The 20,320-nt window shown below is 29.6% G+C and overlaps 1 protein-coding gene across 2 annotated transcripts in view; it reads left to right on the top strand.

Moving 5' to 3' along the window:
- LOC119681222 (protein kinase C, brain isozyme) overlaps positions 1-19,418 on the top strand; it is a 54,423-nt gene extending 35,005 nt beyond the window's left edge. Inside the window, exons 1-13 of one of the 2 annotated variants that reach the window (XM_038094345.1) lie at positions 5,014-5,102; positions 6,135-6,478; positions 6,689-6,817; positions 11,126-11,282; positions 12,892-13,009; positions 13,074-13,184; positions 13,258-13,386; positions 13,505-13,678; positions 13,754-13,845; positions 14,134-14,335; positions 15,835-16,023; positions 18,851-18,991; positions 19,101-19,418. In XM_038094345.1, coding sequence (XP_037950273.1) covers positions 6,697-6,817; positions 11,126-11,282; positions 12,892-13,009; positions 13,074-13,184; positions 13,258-13,386; positions 13,505-13,678; positions 13,754-13,845; positions 14,134-14,335; positions 15,835-16,023; positions 18,851-18,991; positions 19,101-19,253 — 1,587 coding nt within the window. In that variant the 5' untranslated portion in view covers positions 5,014-5,102; positions 6,135-6,478; positions 6,689-6,696 and the 3' untranslated portion in view covers positions 19,254-19,418. Of the gene's footprint in view, positions 1-5,013; positions 5,103-6,134; positions 6,479-6,688; positions 6,818-11,125; positions 11,283-12,891; positions 13,010-13,073; positions 13,185-13,257; positions 13,387-13,504; positions 13,679-13,753; positions 13,846-14,133; positions 14,336-15,834; positions 16,024-18,850; positions 18,992-19,100 lie in introns of those variants that run through there. The other variant, XM_038094346.1, reaches the window with a different exon arrangement.
- Positions 19,419-20,320: the final 902 nt, after the last annotated feature.

The following is a 20,320-nucleotide window of genomic DNA, read 5'->3' as shown; positions in this document are numbered from 1 at the left end:
ATTAAGAGTAATATAGAAGGAGAACGGGCCAGATTCCTATTGCGTAAAAATGGAGTAATTTTAAATCAGTTGGATCTTCATTTGCTTTTTATGATATTCCCTTTTCTTTTATTGTTCCGCTAACTTTATCAGAAAACGGAATAATTTCGCTAAAATCAGAATCACCCCTTCTAAAATACTAAACGCTTCTTCTAAATTAGTAATCAACCTTACGAACATGACGTTATGCAAGGATTTAAACATTCAAAGGGCCACAAGAAGTCAAGCAACTCCATTTGTGATGATTTTGACTATTAAACCGATCAATAGTCATATAAAAATTTATATATTCAATAAAAAATTGAACCACTGTTTGTGATAATTTAAGTGACTGTAATGAACAGTGGTTGCTATCCGTTAGTATTTGTTTGGTATGATGTTAATGAGTTAGCATCAAGATTAATACGATATAAAGTAATCACATGTATGATGACTTAAGCAGTTTTAACATACCTGCTTGTAAATCCCTTTGAACGTCTATTCCTAATGTGTCCTACAATGCACGCTAACCTCCATCCAATTGACCATCGTCTGGACTGGGATTAATGTTCAATTAATTTATCTTATCCTCAGTCCTACCTCCATCACCGTCAACTACTACCCATCCACTTCTACACCCATGTAATGTTATCTGCTTACAGGTACCACCGGATTACAACTACATCTATGGTTAAGCCAGAAAAAAGATATTCGAAGTTTCATAAGAAGCCACACACTATCATACGTGCTTAAGCCCGTAGAAATCAAAAGTTTCTAACCATTGCTGCTTTTATACACTAATGCGAACTGAAGAAACGCTGTTTATAATGATCTTAACGATCAAATTCGAAAAACCATAATAGGTCAAGTAACCCTATTTGTGATGATTTTATTCATTGCAACTATCAACCGTAATATGAATAATTAGACATTTTACGAAAATTTAGATATTCGAATAACCACAGCAAGTAAAGCACTACTATTTATATTGGTCTGGGTGACTGTAATGAACAATGGTTTGCAAGATGCTTTGAAGTGAAACCAGCTTTCGACAAGAGTCCACAACATAACACAAAGCACCCAAAAAGTCTGCCTATGGTGTGTAAAGTATGAAAATAATTTGACTATTGCATATTTCAAGGCTCGATCTTTGAATTTGATCTATGAACAATTCTGCAGTTCTCTTTCTCCTCCTCTTCATATGAACATTTTTTATATATGTTAAATTACCTTTTCACTGATATATAATTTGTTAATATTTTTTAACAGAAAATTTTGTATTTTTATTCATTATCCTAGTACTGTGGAAAGTTCTGAAAAGCTTCAACTCCAATGGGTTACTCGTGAATTTTGGTTAACGCAGCCAATTTGAATGTAATCAAATTTTATTTTCGCTGTTCTGAAATTTTATGGTTTATTTTTTACTTTACCGATATTTAATGATTCTCTACAGTAAAATAAATTATTATGAATCCAATTTCAATAAACTGTAAATGAAGATTCTGTAACCGAGTATAAAACATTATTTTAACGGTTAAATTCTACGACTTCTCAAATAAAATTTACTGAATCCACTACTGTAAATGGACGACGCATGTAAAAAAAATATTTTCAGAAAACATTGAAAACCATATTCAACATATATTTTGCAAATTGCCTAGTCATGTGCAAAATTGGTTTTGTCATTTCATGCAAAGGATGTTGAGGACAAAGTGAAGCATCCACAACTACACGACCAGGCCATATGTCGGCAAATCCTTGCATTTTTTATACATACTTGTTACTTTGTATAGTTGCTCTTTGTGGCGCATTAAAGTAGTTATTTAATGCAAGTAAGGCATATAAGAAATAGATAAAGCTATAGCTTCGTACGGGAGTATGTTTGGTTATTGTTATCATTATTATTGTTGTTATCCACTACTCTATTTTAATACATTCTATAGGCTTTTGTGTTACTAGAGTATAAAGCAAAAAATTGTTTGTTGTAATTTGATATGGTTTATAAAAGAGCAACACTAATTATTATATGAAAGTCCTTCATATATTTTTAGCTATTAATTATGAAAAACATTTTATTTTTATTAAATGTAGTATTCTTTTTATATATCATAACAGGTTTTTTTGTTTAAATTTCTTTATTGTTCTCATATTGTTATTACGATTTGTATACATTTATATATTGTATAAAAATGTTTATTAACTTATTTAAAAGTTGTTGTGTACATTGGCAGCTGTCTATAAAATTTAATTGCAATATTAAACACGTACATAATTTTAAGAAATTATATCCTTTTAACATAAATTCGCATTTCTTTCTTACTACATCGCATTACAAATAATTCGCATTCAATTTCCAATCATTTTTAATGTATATTGCGTTGCCAACCTTACTGCTTGCATATATATGAACGCAAAAAAGTATGCAATAAATTTTGTTCACTACAAACAGCAAAGACAGAGCAAAGCCAGAGATTGGCTTTCACAGCACACATAGCAACGTGACGTTACAGCTGGTGCAGTTGCGCTGCTGCTGGTAACGGTGTTGCTTCTTCTTATGCTCCTGCATGCTCACAAATTGTATTGGTTTAATTTCCGTTGCTAAAACGAAAACGAAGAAGAAATCGAAATCGAAATCGGAATATAAAACGAAAAGTGACTAAAGACAGAAATGATATGAAACCGAAGAATGATTGCATGGTTGAATGGATCCCAGTATGCATGAGCTGAGCGATGGCATAATGAATAAAAACGGGATAATAATGCTTTGCAGAGATGGGGGAAAAAATTATTTCAAAAAAACAATATTAAACTGTGCAACAAATTGAAGTAAATTGTATGAAATTGATTTGCATTGCAATGAGCTGCATTTTCAGCATGCGAAACTTACGCTGACAAGCATCCATCCACACTCGCCGATAAAACGTTTTGCCTTTTGTGTCCGATTTCCGCTCAGGCGATATTTAAACTATTTATTTAGCGTTTATTTCGTTTGCTAAGAGCTGTGAATATCGCTAATGGCAATTTAACTAACAAAAGCTTATAATTTTTTGTTTCAATTTTTCTCTTCTAGTTTTCTCTTTTTATATTTAATTAAGAAACTCTTTTTTTGTTTAGTTCGTTAAGTAAAAGTTTTAAACTTTTATAAATAATGCCCAGTTTTTAATTTAATTGAATATTATTAACTAAGTAATTACTTAACTAAGTAAAGTATTTAATTATATTTTCCCACAATTCTTACTCGTAGTTTTGCTTCGTTTATTAATTAAAATCTTTCAAGAGCTAACGAGTGAAAAAACTCTAAGTAAATTCTAAGTAAAAGCAATTTCTAAAGAAATCTTTGAAATATTAAATATAATATTATTATTTAATTAGTGCTTTTAGAATTATTTTGTTAATATTTTAATTACAAAAATTCCTTCTGCAAAAATGAAGTAATTAATATTCGCCCACAAAAATATGCAATGTTTTATGTTTCATTTGCAAGGACTGCAGTTTTTTATATATTGTAAGTAACGTATGAAATCCTCATTTATGAAGCGCTGCATTTTTCATACATTATATGTACAGATGATCTCTATACTATATCGTCATATGGAAGCACTGCATATTTTCCCATACATTTTCTTTTACGTTCATTAATTATACTAAAAACTGTAATTACATCGAAACTTGCTGATTTCAACTAACAGAGCTTAGCTTTGTTTACTTCTCTTCTTACTCACGTTGAAGTCTTTAATTTTCCAAGTATTTTTATATATTCAAGTATTTTTTTTTTTATACCTTTTTTATGTTTGTTTACATATTCTTAAGCAGTAAAATAATTTTAAGACTTCTTATGTACGAGTACTAAATTTATACAGAAAATAATTAACTTAATGAAAATTTAAGACAAGCAAGTCGAAGCACAACTTTTTTGTTCCCCACTTCATCTTCAAATTAATTAACTTTGAGCTTTAAAATTCATTTAAAAAACTTTTATGCTATATTTTGCACACGTAAATATTTTCAGTTTATTAAGCACTCATACGCTTTCAAGATAAACAGAATCATCTTTTTTGCTTTTTTTTTCAAACTTGACAAAATATCTAACACGGCTAATTAATTATGTAATTAAGTTTAGAATACATAATGAGTAAAAACAAAACGAAAAAGAAAAGTTAATTTTAGCAATAAAACATCGATTGAACTTGTTTGCGTAAGGTTAAATTTTTAAATTATTAAGTAATATGTTTTATATGCTGAATATATATTAGATTGCATATTAATATATGCATATATTAATATCAAAACAAAAAAAAAATTACAAATATTAAATAAATATTAAATAAATTAAACTATTAAATAAGTAACTAACTTTATTCAACAGCGGTAACATTAAAAAAATCTGTTATAAATGTAGTTATAACAGAACAAATATTATAATTTTATAACATTTGAATAAAAAGCTCTTAAGAATGTATAATTTCTGCTTTAGCTAATACCAAGTTCCCACTGCAGCGTAATCAATTTATGTTAATTATTATGTTTATGCAACTTTTTTATTTAACAAAGGTAACTCTAAAAAAATCTGTTATAATTGTAGTTATAACAGAACAAATATTATCATTTTATAACATTTAAATTATAAACTGTTAAATATGTGTAACTACCGGTTTAGCTAATACCATGTTCCCACTGCAGCTTAATCAATTTATGTTAATTATTATGTTTATGCAACTTTTTTATTTCAAATATAAATCTATGTTATGTGAATCTAAGAACTAACGAACCTAACAGATATTTTTTTTAATATCAACTCTATGTATTAACAACGCGGAGTTTATATACTATTTGAACTTAAGAGGCAACTCTACCATTAGCAAAATTATGAATATATACTATTATTAAAATATATGAGCCTTTTAAGTCTTGCACTTAAGCAACACTAAGTACTGTCAGATGAATTTTGACATTTCTGCTTCAAAATTTGACATTTTCTAGCAAAAATGTCATTACAACATTTTATGCGAATGCATAATGTTTACCATACATCGATTCTAAATTGTGTTTTCATTGTTAGACGCAAGTCTTAAAAGACAGCCCTGGTATATATAAGAGCTACACAAAATATTAAAACTTCGGTTGTGAGGCTGACACTGAACTCTCTTTATTATTTATTAAATTCTTAAAACTGACAGTGATCTAGGGTATATATGTGTTCTACAGTATGAATGTGGGAGATATGAAGAAAGAGAGAGAGAAAGGAAGAAAGAGATTACAAACATACATATACGAGGTGAATCAAGAATATAACTTTTATTAATAAGTTAACTACTTATTCAGGTTTTCTAAGGGGCTTGTTTTCGAAGGCTAGTTATTTTTGGTGGCAAATTGAAAGTGAGCATATCTAAATTTCCTTATAAATTTAGGCACAACCAAAAAGTATCAAAACATTGTAAAAATACGAAATTGGCAATACTGATGTGACACTCTGCATAACATGCAGAGTTCGGCATAGCCCGAAAGAGCGTAATTTGCCGTGCCCGAGACATTCTGCATAACATGGCCACGGTTGCCACTTATGGTACTTTAGTACCAAAATTTGTACTTTTTTTCCGTTTGGTACTCTGGTACTCATGTTCAAAAAATGGCACATTTTCGGCGACTCAACTCTATTGTGGATATTGTATTGTTTTATACTTTTTGTACATTTTATATAAATTGTATTTTCTTATAAAAAGACAATAGAAAATTTTGGACCTTTTTTTACAGAAATGGTACCTTTTTAAACCAATTTTGGTACAGAAAAAAATTTTCAAGTGGCAACCGTGAACATGGCCCATATATGCTTATTTCTTTCTCTCGGTTACCTCTCATTTCTCTCTTCTTTGTGTTACCACACACATACCAATTGTAATCTCATATTTAAAGTTCAAATACCAATAACTTGTAATCAATTTTTTTTCAATTTTAATTACAATTAATATCGAAAATTTAAATTCCAAATTACAATTATTTGGAATTTGTAATTGAAAGTAATCTAATTGTAAAAGTAATCAATACTGCACAGCTCTACTAAATATCCACTACTGGTTGTAGAGAAATAGTTAACAATATAATTTCAATTTTATTTTTAGCTGTATATGACTTATCGAGTATCCTGCTGAAGTTAGAATATAGTAATATAGAATATAGTATAGTATGCAAATTAAACTTCATTGTCGCTCCCTCATTTTGCACGCATATCATTTGGAAGTACTATTACCAATAAATGATGGATTATATCTTATTTAACCACCGTTATCATAAAAGTAATGTTTATCACATAAATTATTTCCTTCCACAAGTGACACTATATGCTATTTATGACAAAATGATAAAAATAAATATATAACGAAATAAGTTTATTAATGTATGTCGCGTCTCGAGAACACCAAATGCAATAAAAATGAGTCAATGCAGTTTTTAGAAGGCCATTAAGGTAAGCGCTTCTAACTTGTGTAATGTGTATTTTATGAGATGTGTGCATGTTTCGGAGTCTGAGTCTGCTGCACTTGTGTTGTGTTGGTTTATGTGTGGCTTTATCCTCTTAAAGATTGCAATAAACTAACAACAAATGCTGATTTTTCTTTTATTGCACTTCTGCTGCATCCTGCCAACCTTCCATGCTACCGACAATAACTCCAAACAGCATGTGACATGAACGTGCACTCACGTTGCAAGGAGAACGTGCCTAGCTTATGTGGCTGCGATCACACCGAACGACGTGGACGCATCAATTTGGAACTTGTTGTCAAGGATAGCACATTGACAGTACAAAGTAAGTTCAGCAAAAATTTTTTAATTAATTATTTTCAATTTAACGCCTCTTAAACGTTTTTATAGCAAATAAATAAATTTTAATTCAATTTATATTTTAATTTCAAATAAACTCAAGTAAGTTAAGACTTCGGTTGTATGTTTAACTTTAGTTTTAGTAACTTCAAGCCTAACTAGTTTAATTACTAGTTCACTATAATTATAAGTATTCTTCCTTCCTACTTTGTTGACAGTTTAGCATATTCCATAAGCTAAATTGTCGTTTTTTTGTCGTCAGTCATATTTGAATTGCTTAATTGCTTTCTAACTACGACGGCATAAGTTGAATAAAATTGCTCCACAACCGAACCAAGCCCAGCCAACTTAGCGAGGAACTTTTGTTGCACATAATTGGTATCTGCTTATCTCTGGCACTCTGCGTAATGCATGAGCGTTGGCTTATTTGGCTTTGTTCTGCGCCCCATTCACGCCCACTTCCGCCACTTAGAATGCGTAATTGAACACTTTAATGAGCCGCATAAGTTTTGCACTCAAACTTCTTAAGCCAATTACCACAGATTGTGCTTGTCTTATGCCTCGCGGTGGTGGTTCACTAAATGTCGGCGTGGATTTTTAACTCATTTTTAGGGTTTGAATGTATGGAAAATAATTCCACCATTGCTGAGTATTCAACTTAAACTCGGTACCTTAAAATTCGAAGGTGGAAGTTGCCAAACTAATGAATACTCCATAAATACTTCGAAGGCTTAAGCAGGTTTAAAAAATTATTAAATTCAATTACATTTAAAATATTTATCATTTTTTCTAAATTTCTTTAGAACTTTATAAATCAAAGATATTTTTTACTAAAAACTACATGTTCCTTTTAACAGATTTTTTTCTTTTTCAAACTTTATATGAATTTTTGCTTAACATAAATATTTTCGACCGATTGACTGCTATTTTAGCCACAATTGCCAAATTGGAGCGTTGCCAACTCCAAGGCAACTGGTTGAAGCCAACTTTTTGCCACTAGTTCGTTGCCAAAAATTGTGAAATTGTGATAGGATGATTTCTTTCCGTTATTATGGCACTTATATTCGCTTTTTACTGTTACGATTTTTTTTAAATGTTCCTTAAACAACAGTACCTCAGCTGAAAAAGCATGCTCCTTAAGCAACAGTATCTCAAATGAAAAAAGGACAAAATTTTTGGCGGCTAAAGTAACTGACAGCAGCTGTGACCACTGAAAAGTAAATAAAAAGTTTGATTTGTTCTCTGATCTGAAACTAATCACAAATATTTTAGGTACACAAACTTTGGTACTATTAGCAAATGGGTTAATAGTTACTAATGGGTCAATAGTTACTAATTTTTATAAGGAACATTATATTTAATATTAAATTCTATTTAATAGAAATTTTCATATTTAATATAAAGGTTTCGAACAGCAGTGAATTGTAACAACAAACTTTTTAATTATTTTAATTAATTGAATTTTTAGCTGACCATACAAAAATTTTCCAAATATTGTGGTACACTAAACATTATAAGGACGTCAGGACGTCTTCATCATAGTCCATTGCATTTCCCTAAGAACTTATTTTTATTTATATTTAATATAAAGGTTTCGAACAGTAGTGAATTATAACAACAAACTTTTTAATTATTTTAATTAATTGAATTTTTAGCTGACCATACAAAAATTTTCCTAATATTGTGGTACACTAAACATTATAAAAACGTCTTCATCATAGTCCATTGAATTGCCCTAAGAACTTATTTTTATTTCCCTAGTTACAATAGAGGTACATCTCTTGACAAGCGAATAAGTTAGATACAATGATTTTGTGTTAGCATCCTTTAAAAATCTCAATGCCGAACCTTTTCGTTTGATATAAATTTTCTATAAATTTATATGGCAAATATCTACTACAGATGCAGCCATATTCTATAAGATCTTTGAGGCTTCCATTAAAAATAGATTTTTACTATATTTGAATCTTCCTTATGCGGCGTGTGGCCTATTTTGCAAAGCTGGACTTATGCTTTTTCTCAATTCTTGAATCAAGGAATCAACTTCATACTTTATGGAAATTTTCAAGGAAACCCCATGTATAGTATTTCACTTTAATGAAATCCTGAAATCATAATAATGTTATATTTTCAATCTAACAATAGTATAATATTTATTTGAATAATACTCCTTGAACAGGATATTATACACATAACTAAGCTTTAATCCTATAATAACTGCTTTCAATTGAGTTCGTAAAAGCGAATACGTATTTGGATAGTAAATTAGTTCTATCAATAAAAACAATAATCAAAAATGGACTGCAATTGAGTTTTTGTGCAATTTTTGTATGTAAGCATCTGCTTTTATATGAAAGTAAGCATTCAAATTTCAATAGAAAATATTTTATCTTTTCCGATTAAAATGATTTGAAAGAGCAACTGCAAAGGATATTTGCCTTTCCTTTAACAGAATTTTCCTTAATCACAAGTGCAATCCGAGAAGTAAGTTCTGCAATTATTGGTGTGGCAAATGCACACTGAAACTCGATACTCTGGCAGTAAAATGAAAATTGTATCTATAAATTTTTTGCTTCTTCCTTTGCATAAATTCATTTCAAAAACAAAAACTACACAAAAATATAAAACTAAAAATTTTTATTACAATTTTTCTCCTAAACCTTGTGATAACCAAACAAACAATTCTCAATGAACTGAAAATGAAAATGAAATTTATGTAGTCAATATTGTGTATATATGTACATATATGCATATTTAAATATATGTATATGTGTATGCTTAGATTGTGCTCTACATAAATTCTTCCCCGAAGAGATAATATTTTCAAAGAATAAAAATTTATTTATTACTAAATAAAAATTATGAAATAATCCTTTTTATTTCCATTTTTATTTACTCCTTAAAGTTATTGACTTAAAAATATAAAATAGTTTATTTGTATAGAAATAGTTTTTTATAAAATATTTACTAATAATATTTTATATTAAATTATAACAAATTTATAAATTAAATTACTGAAATTGAATCGTATTAAAATATTAAGATTTATTGAGGTGATCACATACCATTTTCACACTGCCATTTTCGATTGGTGAATCTGCAGTAACTTTTTCAATCGAGATTCAATTTTAATCTAATTTTCACTTTCGATTGATAAATCTGGAGCGAAATGTATAACACTTGAGATTAAATTATAACAGTCGAGATATTTTGTCAGAGTAACAAGATTACCCAGAAATTAACAACTATTTTAAATTATCTGAAAGATAAAGTGGGATTTCATTCAATATATGCCGACTCTACTATCCAGAAGCTACAAGTTACTCAAAGTCAGGCTCTCCGAAGACTCTTCAAAGTGCCATCGTACATCCGCACGAATGACATGCTAAGAGACCTTATAATAGATCGGGTCAAAAAATACATAAGAGACAGAGCTTGGAAGCTATATGCGAAAACCGACAGGCTGATCTACTTAGCATTATCTAATCTCAGAATAATCACTAACCGTACATGGCGGTATGCAGAGCTTAGATCAGTCATTGTATAATCACGAAGATTATGAGGAATACACAAATTAGTCAGTGAGATGGGTGAGACTCTGCAGAAACTCCGCAGCTATGAAAGAATAAAAGTGTCCAGATGCACTAACTCGGAAAGGGCTCAACATTACATTACATTACATTACTAAACAGAAATATTAGCACCATTTCGTAGACATTTCGGAAATGCTTAAGTTGTCTTTACGATGATTATGGTATGGTAAATGGTATATTCCCCACAATTTTCTAACTCTAATTTTAAACTCCATCGGTTCGCATGCAATTATAGTATACAAATCATTATTACAGATAGTGGTCGGTGAAAAGTTACTGCAAATACGAGAGATATAGACACTTATTAAGAAAAGTTTATAGTACTTATATGTCCAATGCACTCCGTAACCTTCAAGATCTCTTAGATGAAGAGCAGTATTGTTTTGATGGAAGTATTAATGAGTTTAGGTTTGTTGTAACATTAGAGAAAATAAGAGAACTCTTTTTTTATTTTATGGAACGCAGAACATGCAAGGACATGCGTATCCGCTTCTCTTTTAATTGTCATTATGACCAGATTAAAATATCTTATTTTAACATTTTCAATAGACATTTTCGATAGACAATAAATAATTTTAAATAAAATTGCATTTAATTCATTTATAAGCTAATTCCTTAATTCATATATAATTTAATTTAATTTAATAATTAATTTATTAATTCTTTATATAAAATAATTTTTATAATTGCAATATTTTCAGTAAAAGAAGGTAGAAATCTCATTCCTATGGATCCAAACGGTCTGAGCGATCCATATGTCAAAGTAAAACTCATTCCAGATGAACAAGATAAATCAAAGAAAAAAACTCGCACTATTAAAGCATGTTTAAATCCAATTTGGAATGAAACTATTGTTTAGTAAGTATATAAAAAAATATTTAATATTTAGAAAACTTTAAGCAGGAATATATATAAATAATAATAATACATATTTACTTACATAAGTTATGATATAAAGCTTTGCATATGAAATAATTAATGTCCTTTATTGATATAAATAATTTTCATAAATTACAAATTCATTAAATGTTTGGATGAAATCATTATTTATTTATTAAAACTGAACTTTGTTAAGGATTAAATATAAAATACTTTACATATTTGAACCATCATATTAATTAGTTATTTTTCTATGGTTCCCATATGAATTATTAATGACTTTACCCAAATAGGAATCTAAATTTGAGAATAAATCCATTTGTATAATTTCAATCGTATAGTTAAATAATTGGGACATTAGTTCGTCATACAAATATATAAGCGAATATATTGCTAAAACTATGAGTATTTTTAAAGTACTTGTGAAAAAAACACGATAGCTCTTAGTTAACACCAACTTAATAATCTTGATAGATTCTTCTTCCTAATTATTATGTTCAAGGATTTGATATCCTAAGCTAATATGCGGGCCCATTAATTAACAAATGAGCACAAAGACTTACCATCATTTTGACAAACTTAATACATGCTTTCTCCCAATGATTGTATTCTTAGAATTGACATCCTGAGTCTATAGAATATACGGTCCCATCAATTAACGAAATAAAAGCAAAAACATCTCAATAGTGGCGCCATCTATGAACAAGGGTACATGTGTTGGTAGTGACACCATCTATGAACAAGGGTACATGTGTTGGTAATGTTCTTGCCGTATTCATATAATTTGAAAGTGTCAGACTTCTACCTTTTCGAAAGAACACAATTCTCAATTAAAGGAATCCAATTTGTAGACACAGAAGCCATTTAAAAAGTTGATATTGATATCCTAATACTATTTTGAAAGAGAGTCAAACCAAATTTAATCAAACTAATCAAGAGGAATCAGATTCTTGAATAGTTCGATGTTCTTAACGTTGTCGACTATATTACTTTTAATATATTTATAATTTCTAATGTTCAAGATTTACTGTCTTCTGGTCGTCTGAAGATTTTCAACGATTCAGCACAACGGAATTCTTTTGAAGCTTAAAGTTTAGGGCAACTTCTTTGTAAATCTACTTTTTCCATCGTAAACTCCTCGAACACTCTATTGTATGAAGCAGTAACTGATAATGCGTATACACTGGATACCAAATAGTGCTTAAATTTCATGTGGTAGTACAGTATAGTGCTGCCAACTTAAAAAAAGTAATTGTGATTCCCCATACTCTTTTTTGAAATCATTATTCCGGATACTCTTTTAACGAAATGACTTCTATCAAAGAAGTATTATTGCCTAAAAACAAACTTTAACTTCATTGTTATATATATTATCTATATACGAGTATAAAAATGTATCTTTCTTTAATAACAATGTAATTTTTGCAATTACTGAAACAATTTTAATTCTATTTAAGTGATTATTAAGACACATTAAATATATTTATTAAGCAAATGTTCACTATTATCTTAAACCGTTACTAAATGCAATTACTTTTATATTTAAAAGTATTTTATTTTAAAAGAATATTTCTTCTTGAATTTCAAGTGAGTTAAAACCAGAAGATAAAGACCGACGAGTCTTAATTGAAGTTTGGGATTGGGATCGGACATCACGTAATGATTTTATGGGAGCTTTATCCTTTGGCATATCTGAAATTATAAAGGTAAAAAGCGCATAAACAACATGAATCTATTAAAAACAATCTAATGAAATAAATTCCAACTTAGAACTCGGCAAATGGCTGGTTTAAATTGCTCACACAGGAGGAAGGCGAATACTATAATGTGCCATGTGCGGATGTCACACAAGACCTACTTAAAGTCAAAAGCCAAATGCGAGTAAGTAAAGAAATGGAAGTGCACAAGTAAAACCAAAGTCTTTAACCCTTTATGGCTTTTAATATTCCCACAGAAATCATCACAAAAGAAACCATTGGTTATGCGAACTGACACCAATTCACAGTCACAATCCAAAAAGGATATGATACGTGCAACAGATTTTAATTTCATAAAAGTCTTAGGCAAAGGATCTTTCGGCAAGGTACGCATTTCACTGTTAAAATACTTGCCAAAATTAAAAGTTTTAAACCTTTCATCCTTATCAAATTTTTGTACATTTTTTTGGCGTTTGCACTTTTTCATCTTATATATTTTCTTAGGTGATGCTAGCTGAACGCAAAGGCACGGAAGAGTTGTACGCAGTTAAAATATTAAAAAAGGATGTCATTATACAAGATGATGATGTTGAATGTACAATGATTGAAAAACGTGTCCTCGCGCTGGCTGAGAAGCCGCCATTTCTGGTGCAATTACATTCCTGTTTTCAGACTTTGGTACGTGTTGAGAACTTCTTCAGGATTTTGCACATTTATTGAAATTTATTGTTCGCTTTATTGTGAATATTGCAGGATCGCTTATTCTTTGTTATGGAATATGTCAATGGCGGTGATTTAATGTTTCAAATCCAACAGTTTGGAAAATTCAAGGAACCAGTTGCTGTGTAAGTAACTGCATAAATTTTTAATATATCTTCCAGTGCCTTGATGTTTAGTATTTTCGATGTTGTTCGATGTTCTTTGAAAATTTTATGAGATGAGACCAATTTTGAAATCTGCCAGAGTACTGTTTTTTATGCCACCCTTGTCTCAGCACTTTGTTGGCTTGTTTTGAAAAGATTTGGTCTTCTGTTGACATTCCATTTAATTGGTTATATGTGCATATGTATGCAATACTTCGAATGGTACATATTTTTTGTTAATTTATATCTTTTTTTTCTCACATTTTTTAGTTTCTATGCTGCTGAAATTGCCGCTGGGCTTTTTTTCCTACACAGCAAAGGCATACTGTATCGTGATTTGAAATTGGACAATGTCCTTCTGGATGCTGATGGTCATGTGAAAATTGCAGATTTTGGCATGTGTAAAGAGAACATAATGGGCGAAAAGACAACAAAAACTTTTTGTGGCACACCGGACTACATTGCGCCTGAGGTTAGATTAAATTATTTTTCTGCATTTCATTTTTCATTTATTTTTCTTTACATTTCATTTTGATTTCATTTTAAATTTTATACTGAAATTACCTTTAAGCAAAAGATTTAAAAAAAAAAAACATATAACACATGAACTAACTTTAGGGCTTATAAATTTAGAATTTCCCAGCTTGAAAGGTCACATGATAATATGGTTTCTAGGAAATTCTGGTAATTTGTAACACAAAGCAAGCATAAAATGCTTAATTTTTGAATAAAATAACATTTTAAAAAAATTACAAAATTATATTCAAAAAACGATATAAATTTAAATATTTAAAAACAATCGTCGGTTTATACAACAAAACATTATAGCAAAAAAATAAAATTTTAAGTTATTTTGCATGAGAGCTATCGATAACGATAACTCTGGTTTAGGTTCCAAGAACGGTCGAGTCTACGTCCCGAAGCCACTCATCACCTACGACGACAAAGTACCGTTCAACACCTCCCAAAGGGACTCCACAAGCAGGTCCCGGCGGGTTACAACAACAACAGCTGGTTTGACAGCTGAGAATATCAAACTCTGTTAATATATCTGCTCAGTAAGGCTTGGCAATTCATCATGTATCGTTTGGAACCTAAATCTTAATTCTCCGAGTTGGAGAAATACGTTCCAAATAGTGAAAAACTATTTTAAAAAAATAAATTTGAAGTTCATAGATCATAGTTTTTACTCAAGCTGTCTTTCCCATGTATTAACCCGAAGTTCTTTTCCCAGAAAATTGTATATATTGACTTATCTGCTATTATGCATGATGTCCTTTAGCGTGTGGCTGATGAAATTCCATTTTATGGATTATATATGATGCGAACTTAGCTTCACGGTGCATATAGTTTTAGGATTTAAACCGCCCGTAAAATCATTTTACAATAGATATAATGGATTTTTATTAAATTAAAGACTTTCTTATAAAATATTATTTTAAAACCACCCTTCTTTTATATGACAGTGATATAGCAGCAATCTTTAGTTAAAGCTAATATCTTCATCTTGATAATAATAAGTGTAAGGCACTTAGATCATGTAACTACTTAGTATGTGTATCTTATGGAGGTTAAAACCTTTTATCACTGATGTTTGAGAAAGTTGCAGTAATCGCGGTATACTAAATCTATTGAAAAGTTGGGATAACCAACTCGGAGAAATAAAATTTAGATTCCATCGTTTTAAATCTCTAAAAATATTTCAGACTATTTTACACTTTATATATTTTTTTGTTAAAATATTTTCATATAATCTTTAAACTACCCATTCTCCTCTTAAATAAATCTCTGTATACACCCTTATTGTGTATTATATTATTTCAAATAATTACTATAACCCTGTCAGATATTTCTGTATTCAAAATTTTAATTTTGTAACACGCACTTCTCTGTCAACATGTAATATGTAATATATGTAATATGTAATATATCACTAATAAAAAAATATCTCTACCTTAATTTATTTACCAGATTATATTGTACCAACCATATGGTAAATCTGTTGACTGGTGGGCTTATGGTGTTTTACTTTATGAGATGCTAGTTGGCCAACCGCCATTTGATGGAGAAGATGAGGAGGAACTGTTCGCTGCCATCACCGATCACAATGTCTCATATCCGAAGAGTCTGAGTAAAGAAGCAAAGGAGGCATGCAAAGGAGTAAGTATCAGTGTGTAATTATATGTCAATGTCAATGTTTTAATTTAAAAGCATGTAATTAAAGCCATCGTTATCCTTATTTGCCTTAAATGTACATTGGTGGGGGTGTCACGTATGCATCATTAATTAGGCAAGCTTGTGTATGTGCATAAACTCCAACGATAATTGCGCTTAATTTATGTAAATGTGCCAAGAGAAGGTCATTAATCATTATTTTATAGAAGCTCATGTATTTGTTGATGCAAATAATTGCGAAATGAATGAAAAACAACGAACAAAATATTTACATAATGAACACAAGTGCAGGGTAATGAAAATTAAGTGAAAATTAATTTCTGAACTGGGAAGTGTAAAAATACATACCCTACATACCTATATATGTATATATACATAAAGCAAAAAATATAATTAATCAGAAACACGTAGTGAAGCTTAAATTTATATTCGAAACAAAAATAAAAACAGTACTTTTAATCAAAAATAAATTCAACCAACTTAGAAGTAAGATTGTTTAATTCATGGTTTTTAAGTAATTATTTAAACAAAACAGTGGATACCTATATGAACCATTTAGAATTATAAAGAAAATCACCAATAAGGTGACTAACAATTTATGGGGTAACCGCGAAAACTGTGGATAAAAGTAAAATGAAAAACCTTTTAGGCTTTAGCAAACCTGCAGCTCGTGTACATACTGGAGTATTAACGGAGCACTGTGCCATTGTGCCTATGCTCCAAAGGTGACGAGTTCCAACAAGTGAATTATGCAGGGGTTGTCAATATGAAGAGGAGGTAGAATCTATCAACCACTCTGTCCAGGACTGCAGACAAAGCGACTTCAATGTCTTATGGTTCGTTGACTTTGAAGAGGAAAGGAAAGCAAACTTATTGGATCTCCTAAATTTCATCTAAAAAATTAAATGCTTTAACAAGGATAGATGATAACAAAGTTTAGCAACTCGCCACTTCTAGCAAAATTTTTGGGGCCATCACAATGAGCAATATATGCCTCCGAGTGGAAGTAATCACAACTGTCAGCATGGGCCTTCTGAATGTAACTAAACCCTGAACAAAACAGAATCGTTGTTAATTGGTCACAGTGGGAGATCAACAGATATCCTTCAAATTCCCATAATAAGCGATTAAACGCCTTTTTATCGTAATGATCCTCACAAGAAACCTTCAAAAATTAAATCTAAATCCATACCGTTGAAAAAAAGAATAGTATTCAACTCGAACCAGAGAACAATACGACTAAATACAATTATGTATAGCGCAAGCATATGATATCCTGCTAATGTAACAGAAAAAATTAAATTTATTCGTAATTATTAATTATAAATTGACAAAACTGCAAGTTAGAATAACACACCTCAAAAATAATGTTGGTTTAGTTATCTAAAACGCGATTCTTCGTTAAAAATTTGACAGGGATGAGTCCCAACCTTGCTGCTTACAGACTAAAAAGTTATTAAGTATTATTATATAGAGTTAGAATCAAAAGGTGTATGCTGATATAGGTTAGGTTAGGTAAGAAATCCCTCTTAAATAGCTTAGCAAGACGTTTTGATTCCACAATTCCTCGTAATAGTGGATAGAAGAATGGTAATCTTCGAACCAGCCGGAAACATTGATAATTGCAAGTGTCTGACCAACGCTAATACTAGACACATCACCGAGTGGGTTAAAGAAGGTGGCAGTTAAACCTGGCTCTAGACAACCCTGATTATAAGCCAACAGGTGTTCTGGTATCTTTTTCTCGAGCGCCGATAGAAATGTACTATAGAAGATACTACAGGGTAGGACGAGCCTGGTCCTATGCCGTCCTATAGACCAGTGCCGTGTTATAACAGATATTAAATACTTCCGATTTGCTTCTGTGTCCCAAAGGATATGCATTTCGAATAAATTGGTCATGTAGTATTTTAACTGGTTAGTCCTGATATAACTATCAACGCTGCCACTTAAAAATACATATTACCCATTGTGTTAGTCTCAAAATATCTCACTGTTACTGGTGGTGTTATTGTTTTATACAATATGATTTTCGTACTATTGATATTTTTTAGAGGGTATGAGCGCTATCATGCTGTAGTAGGACCAATTGCGAACTCGTATGCTGTCTTGCACATTGCTAATCTCTTTACGGTTTACTAGGATCAATTTTTAACTTGTATTCTGTCTATAATAAATAATAACTAATGTTTTTTTATCAATTATATCCTAATTGAGAATAAACAAATATGACAATTTTAATAAAAAATAAATTTCGTTTTATTTCTAATCTAATCAATAAGGTCCAAATAGATTTTTTATGGTTATCCCTTGTCAATTATCACTATGATAGTGGATTCAATTATTCTCCTAAGAAATTTACTAATCGACAATTGTTTTAAAGTGTCGACTTCACTTATGTGCATTGCAGATCCTCTTCTGACTATCTCATCTATCTCAACTTGTTTTATTCGATATTTGTACGTCCTGAAACTTAGGAACGGGGAACATTGTGATGATCGATGTTCATCAGTTAGGTCCGACATCTCACCAATTAGGTTCAAGATCTCAACACATTCCCCGATTTAAATGTAAGACATATTTCCAAAGACCACTGATGATGAGGTAATATTTGGAACTGTTTTATTGGGAACGAAATTAACTAATATTAATTTAATTCTTATTATAAAATTAATTAATTATCAAATTAAATTTTGTTGTTGCCATTCATTGTTCTTTAAAAACCTTTCCATTAAAAAAAAATCTTTCCTCTTATTTAACTTAAATTTAATTTAAATTAAAACATATATCTTTTTTATTTCTATCGAAATAGTTTCTTACTAAACAACCGGGTAAACGTTTGGGTTGTAGTTCTTCTGGCGAGGAGGATGTACGTTTGCATCCTTTCTTCCGTCGCATTGATTGGGAGAAAATTGAAAATCGTGAGGTACAACCACCTTTCAAGCCAAAAATTGTAAGTACACAACAAATGTCATATCCGTTGTTAAATTACTTTTAATTTTCAATTAACTCTTAATTAACATGACATTATTTTTTTTTCATTCTGTTTTTAATATCAACAGAAACATCGTAAGGATGTTTCGAATTTTGATAAACAGTTCACATCTGAGAAAACAGATTTGACGCCAACGGATAAAGTATTCATGATGAATTTGGATCAAAGCGAATTTATTGGATTTTCCTACATGAATCCTGATTATGCGATAATTGCATAAAAAGTTAAGGCAATGGATGTGTGCCATCAATTGAGGTGGGTTGTTTGAGAAGTCATAGAAAATAATGGCGGAGCTCATGAAAAGTGGGGAAAATGTTAAAAATGGATTTAACTCTAACTTAAATCAATTGCGGAGCTTTAAATGAAAAATAATATTTATTTTGATATTACTAATAGTATTTTAATATTTTTGTTAATTATTTTATTTATTTTAATATTTAAACATGACACTATATTAATTTTAGTATTAAAAACAAATAAAAAGCAAATTATTTATGGGAGTTACGCTCCGCAAGGGAAGTCCTGTAAATACAAGAATTACTACATTTATTTTTGGCACAGGTTTGTGCTATTTTTTATATATTATTTTACTCTATAAGCGATGTGATTTTCTATATATTAAATTCTTATATAGTTTATATGTATTTTAGCAATATATAATATTTTATAATTATTTAATAATTATCACCCTCTTTTCTAATCGAAATATAATTCTTGTCATAGGACATAAAAGTTTATAATTATTTAATTAATTATTAATTAATATGTTAAAAGTACATTTAATGTCATTAGTAAAATTTTATTAAATTGATTTTATGAAAATAGTTGTAATGGTGTTTTTGTTATAAAAATTTATTTATAATAAATTTAGCATTAAATTATAAAAATATTATAGTAACCTATAAACTATAGTTTTTGTTAAAAAATAAAATTTCAAACATTCATATATATTATATATATTATTTTGTGTATCGACACATTGTATAAAAATTGTTAAAAAATTATTAGTATTATTTATTACATTATTTATTTTTATTTAATTTCTATATAATTTAAAATAATCTTGTTTCTTGTTAATGTTATAATTAATAAATTGAAGCAATAAAATTTTTCATTTATATAAATTATATTTTAAAATAATTTATGACATTTTACTAAAGCCATTTAATAAAAATTTACTGTAATTCCATTTGTTTTAATAAATCTATATATTTATTATATTCTATATAATAACATTATTCTATATACATTTAAAATCGTTTAAATGTTAAAATTTTTATTTATAAA

The sequence above is a fragment of the Teleopsis dalmanni genome, chromosome 2 (genome assembly GCF_002237135.1).
Source record: "Teleopsis dalmanni isolate 2A chromosome 2, ASM223713v2, whole genome shotgun sequence".
Classification (NCBI taxonomy): Eukaryota; Metazoa; Arthropoda; class Insecta; order Diptera; family Diopsidae; genus Teleopsis; species Teleopsis dalmanni.
This window is presented reverse-complemented; position numbering and strand designations above follow the sequence as displayed.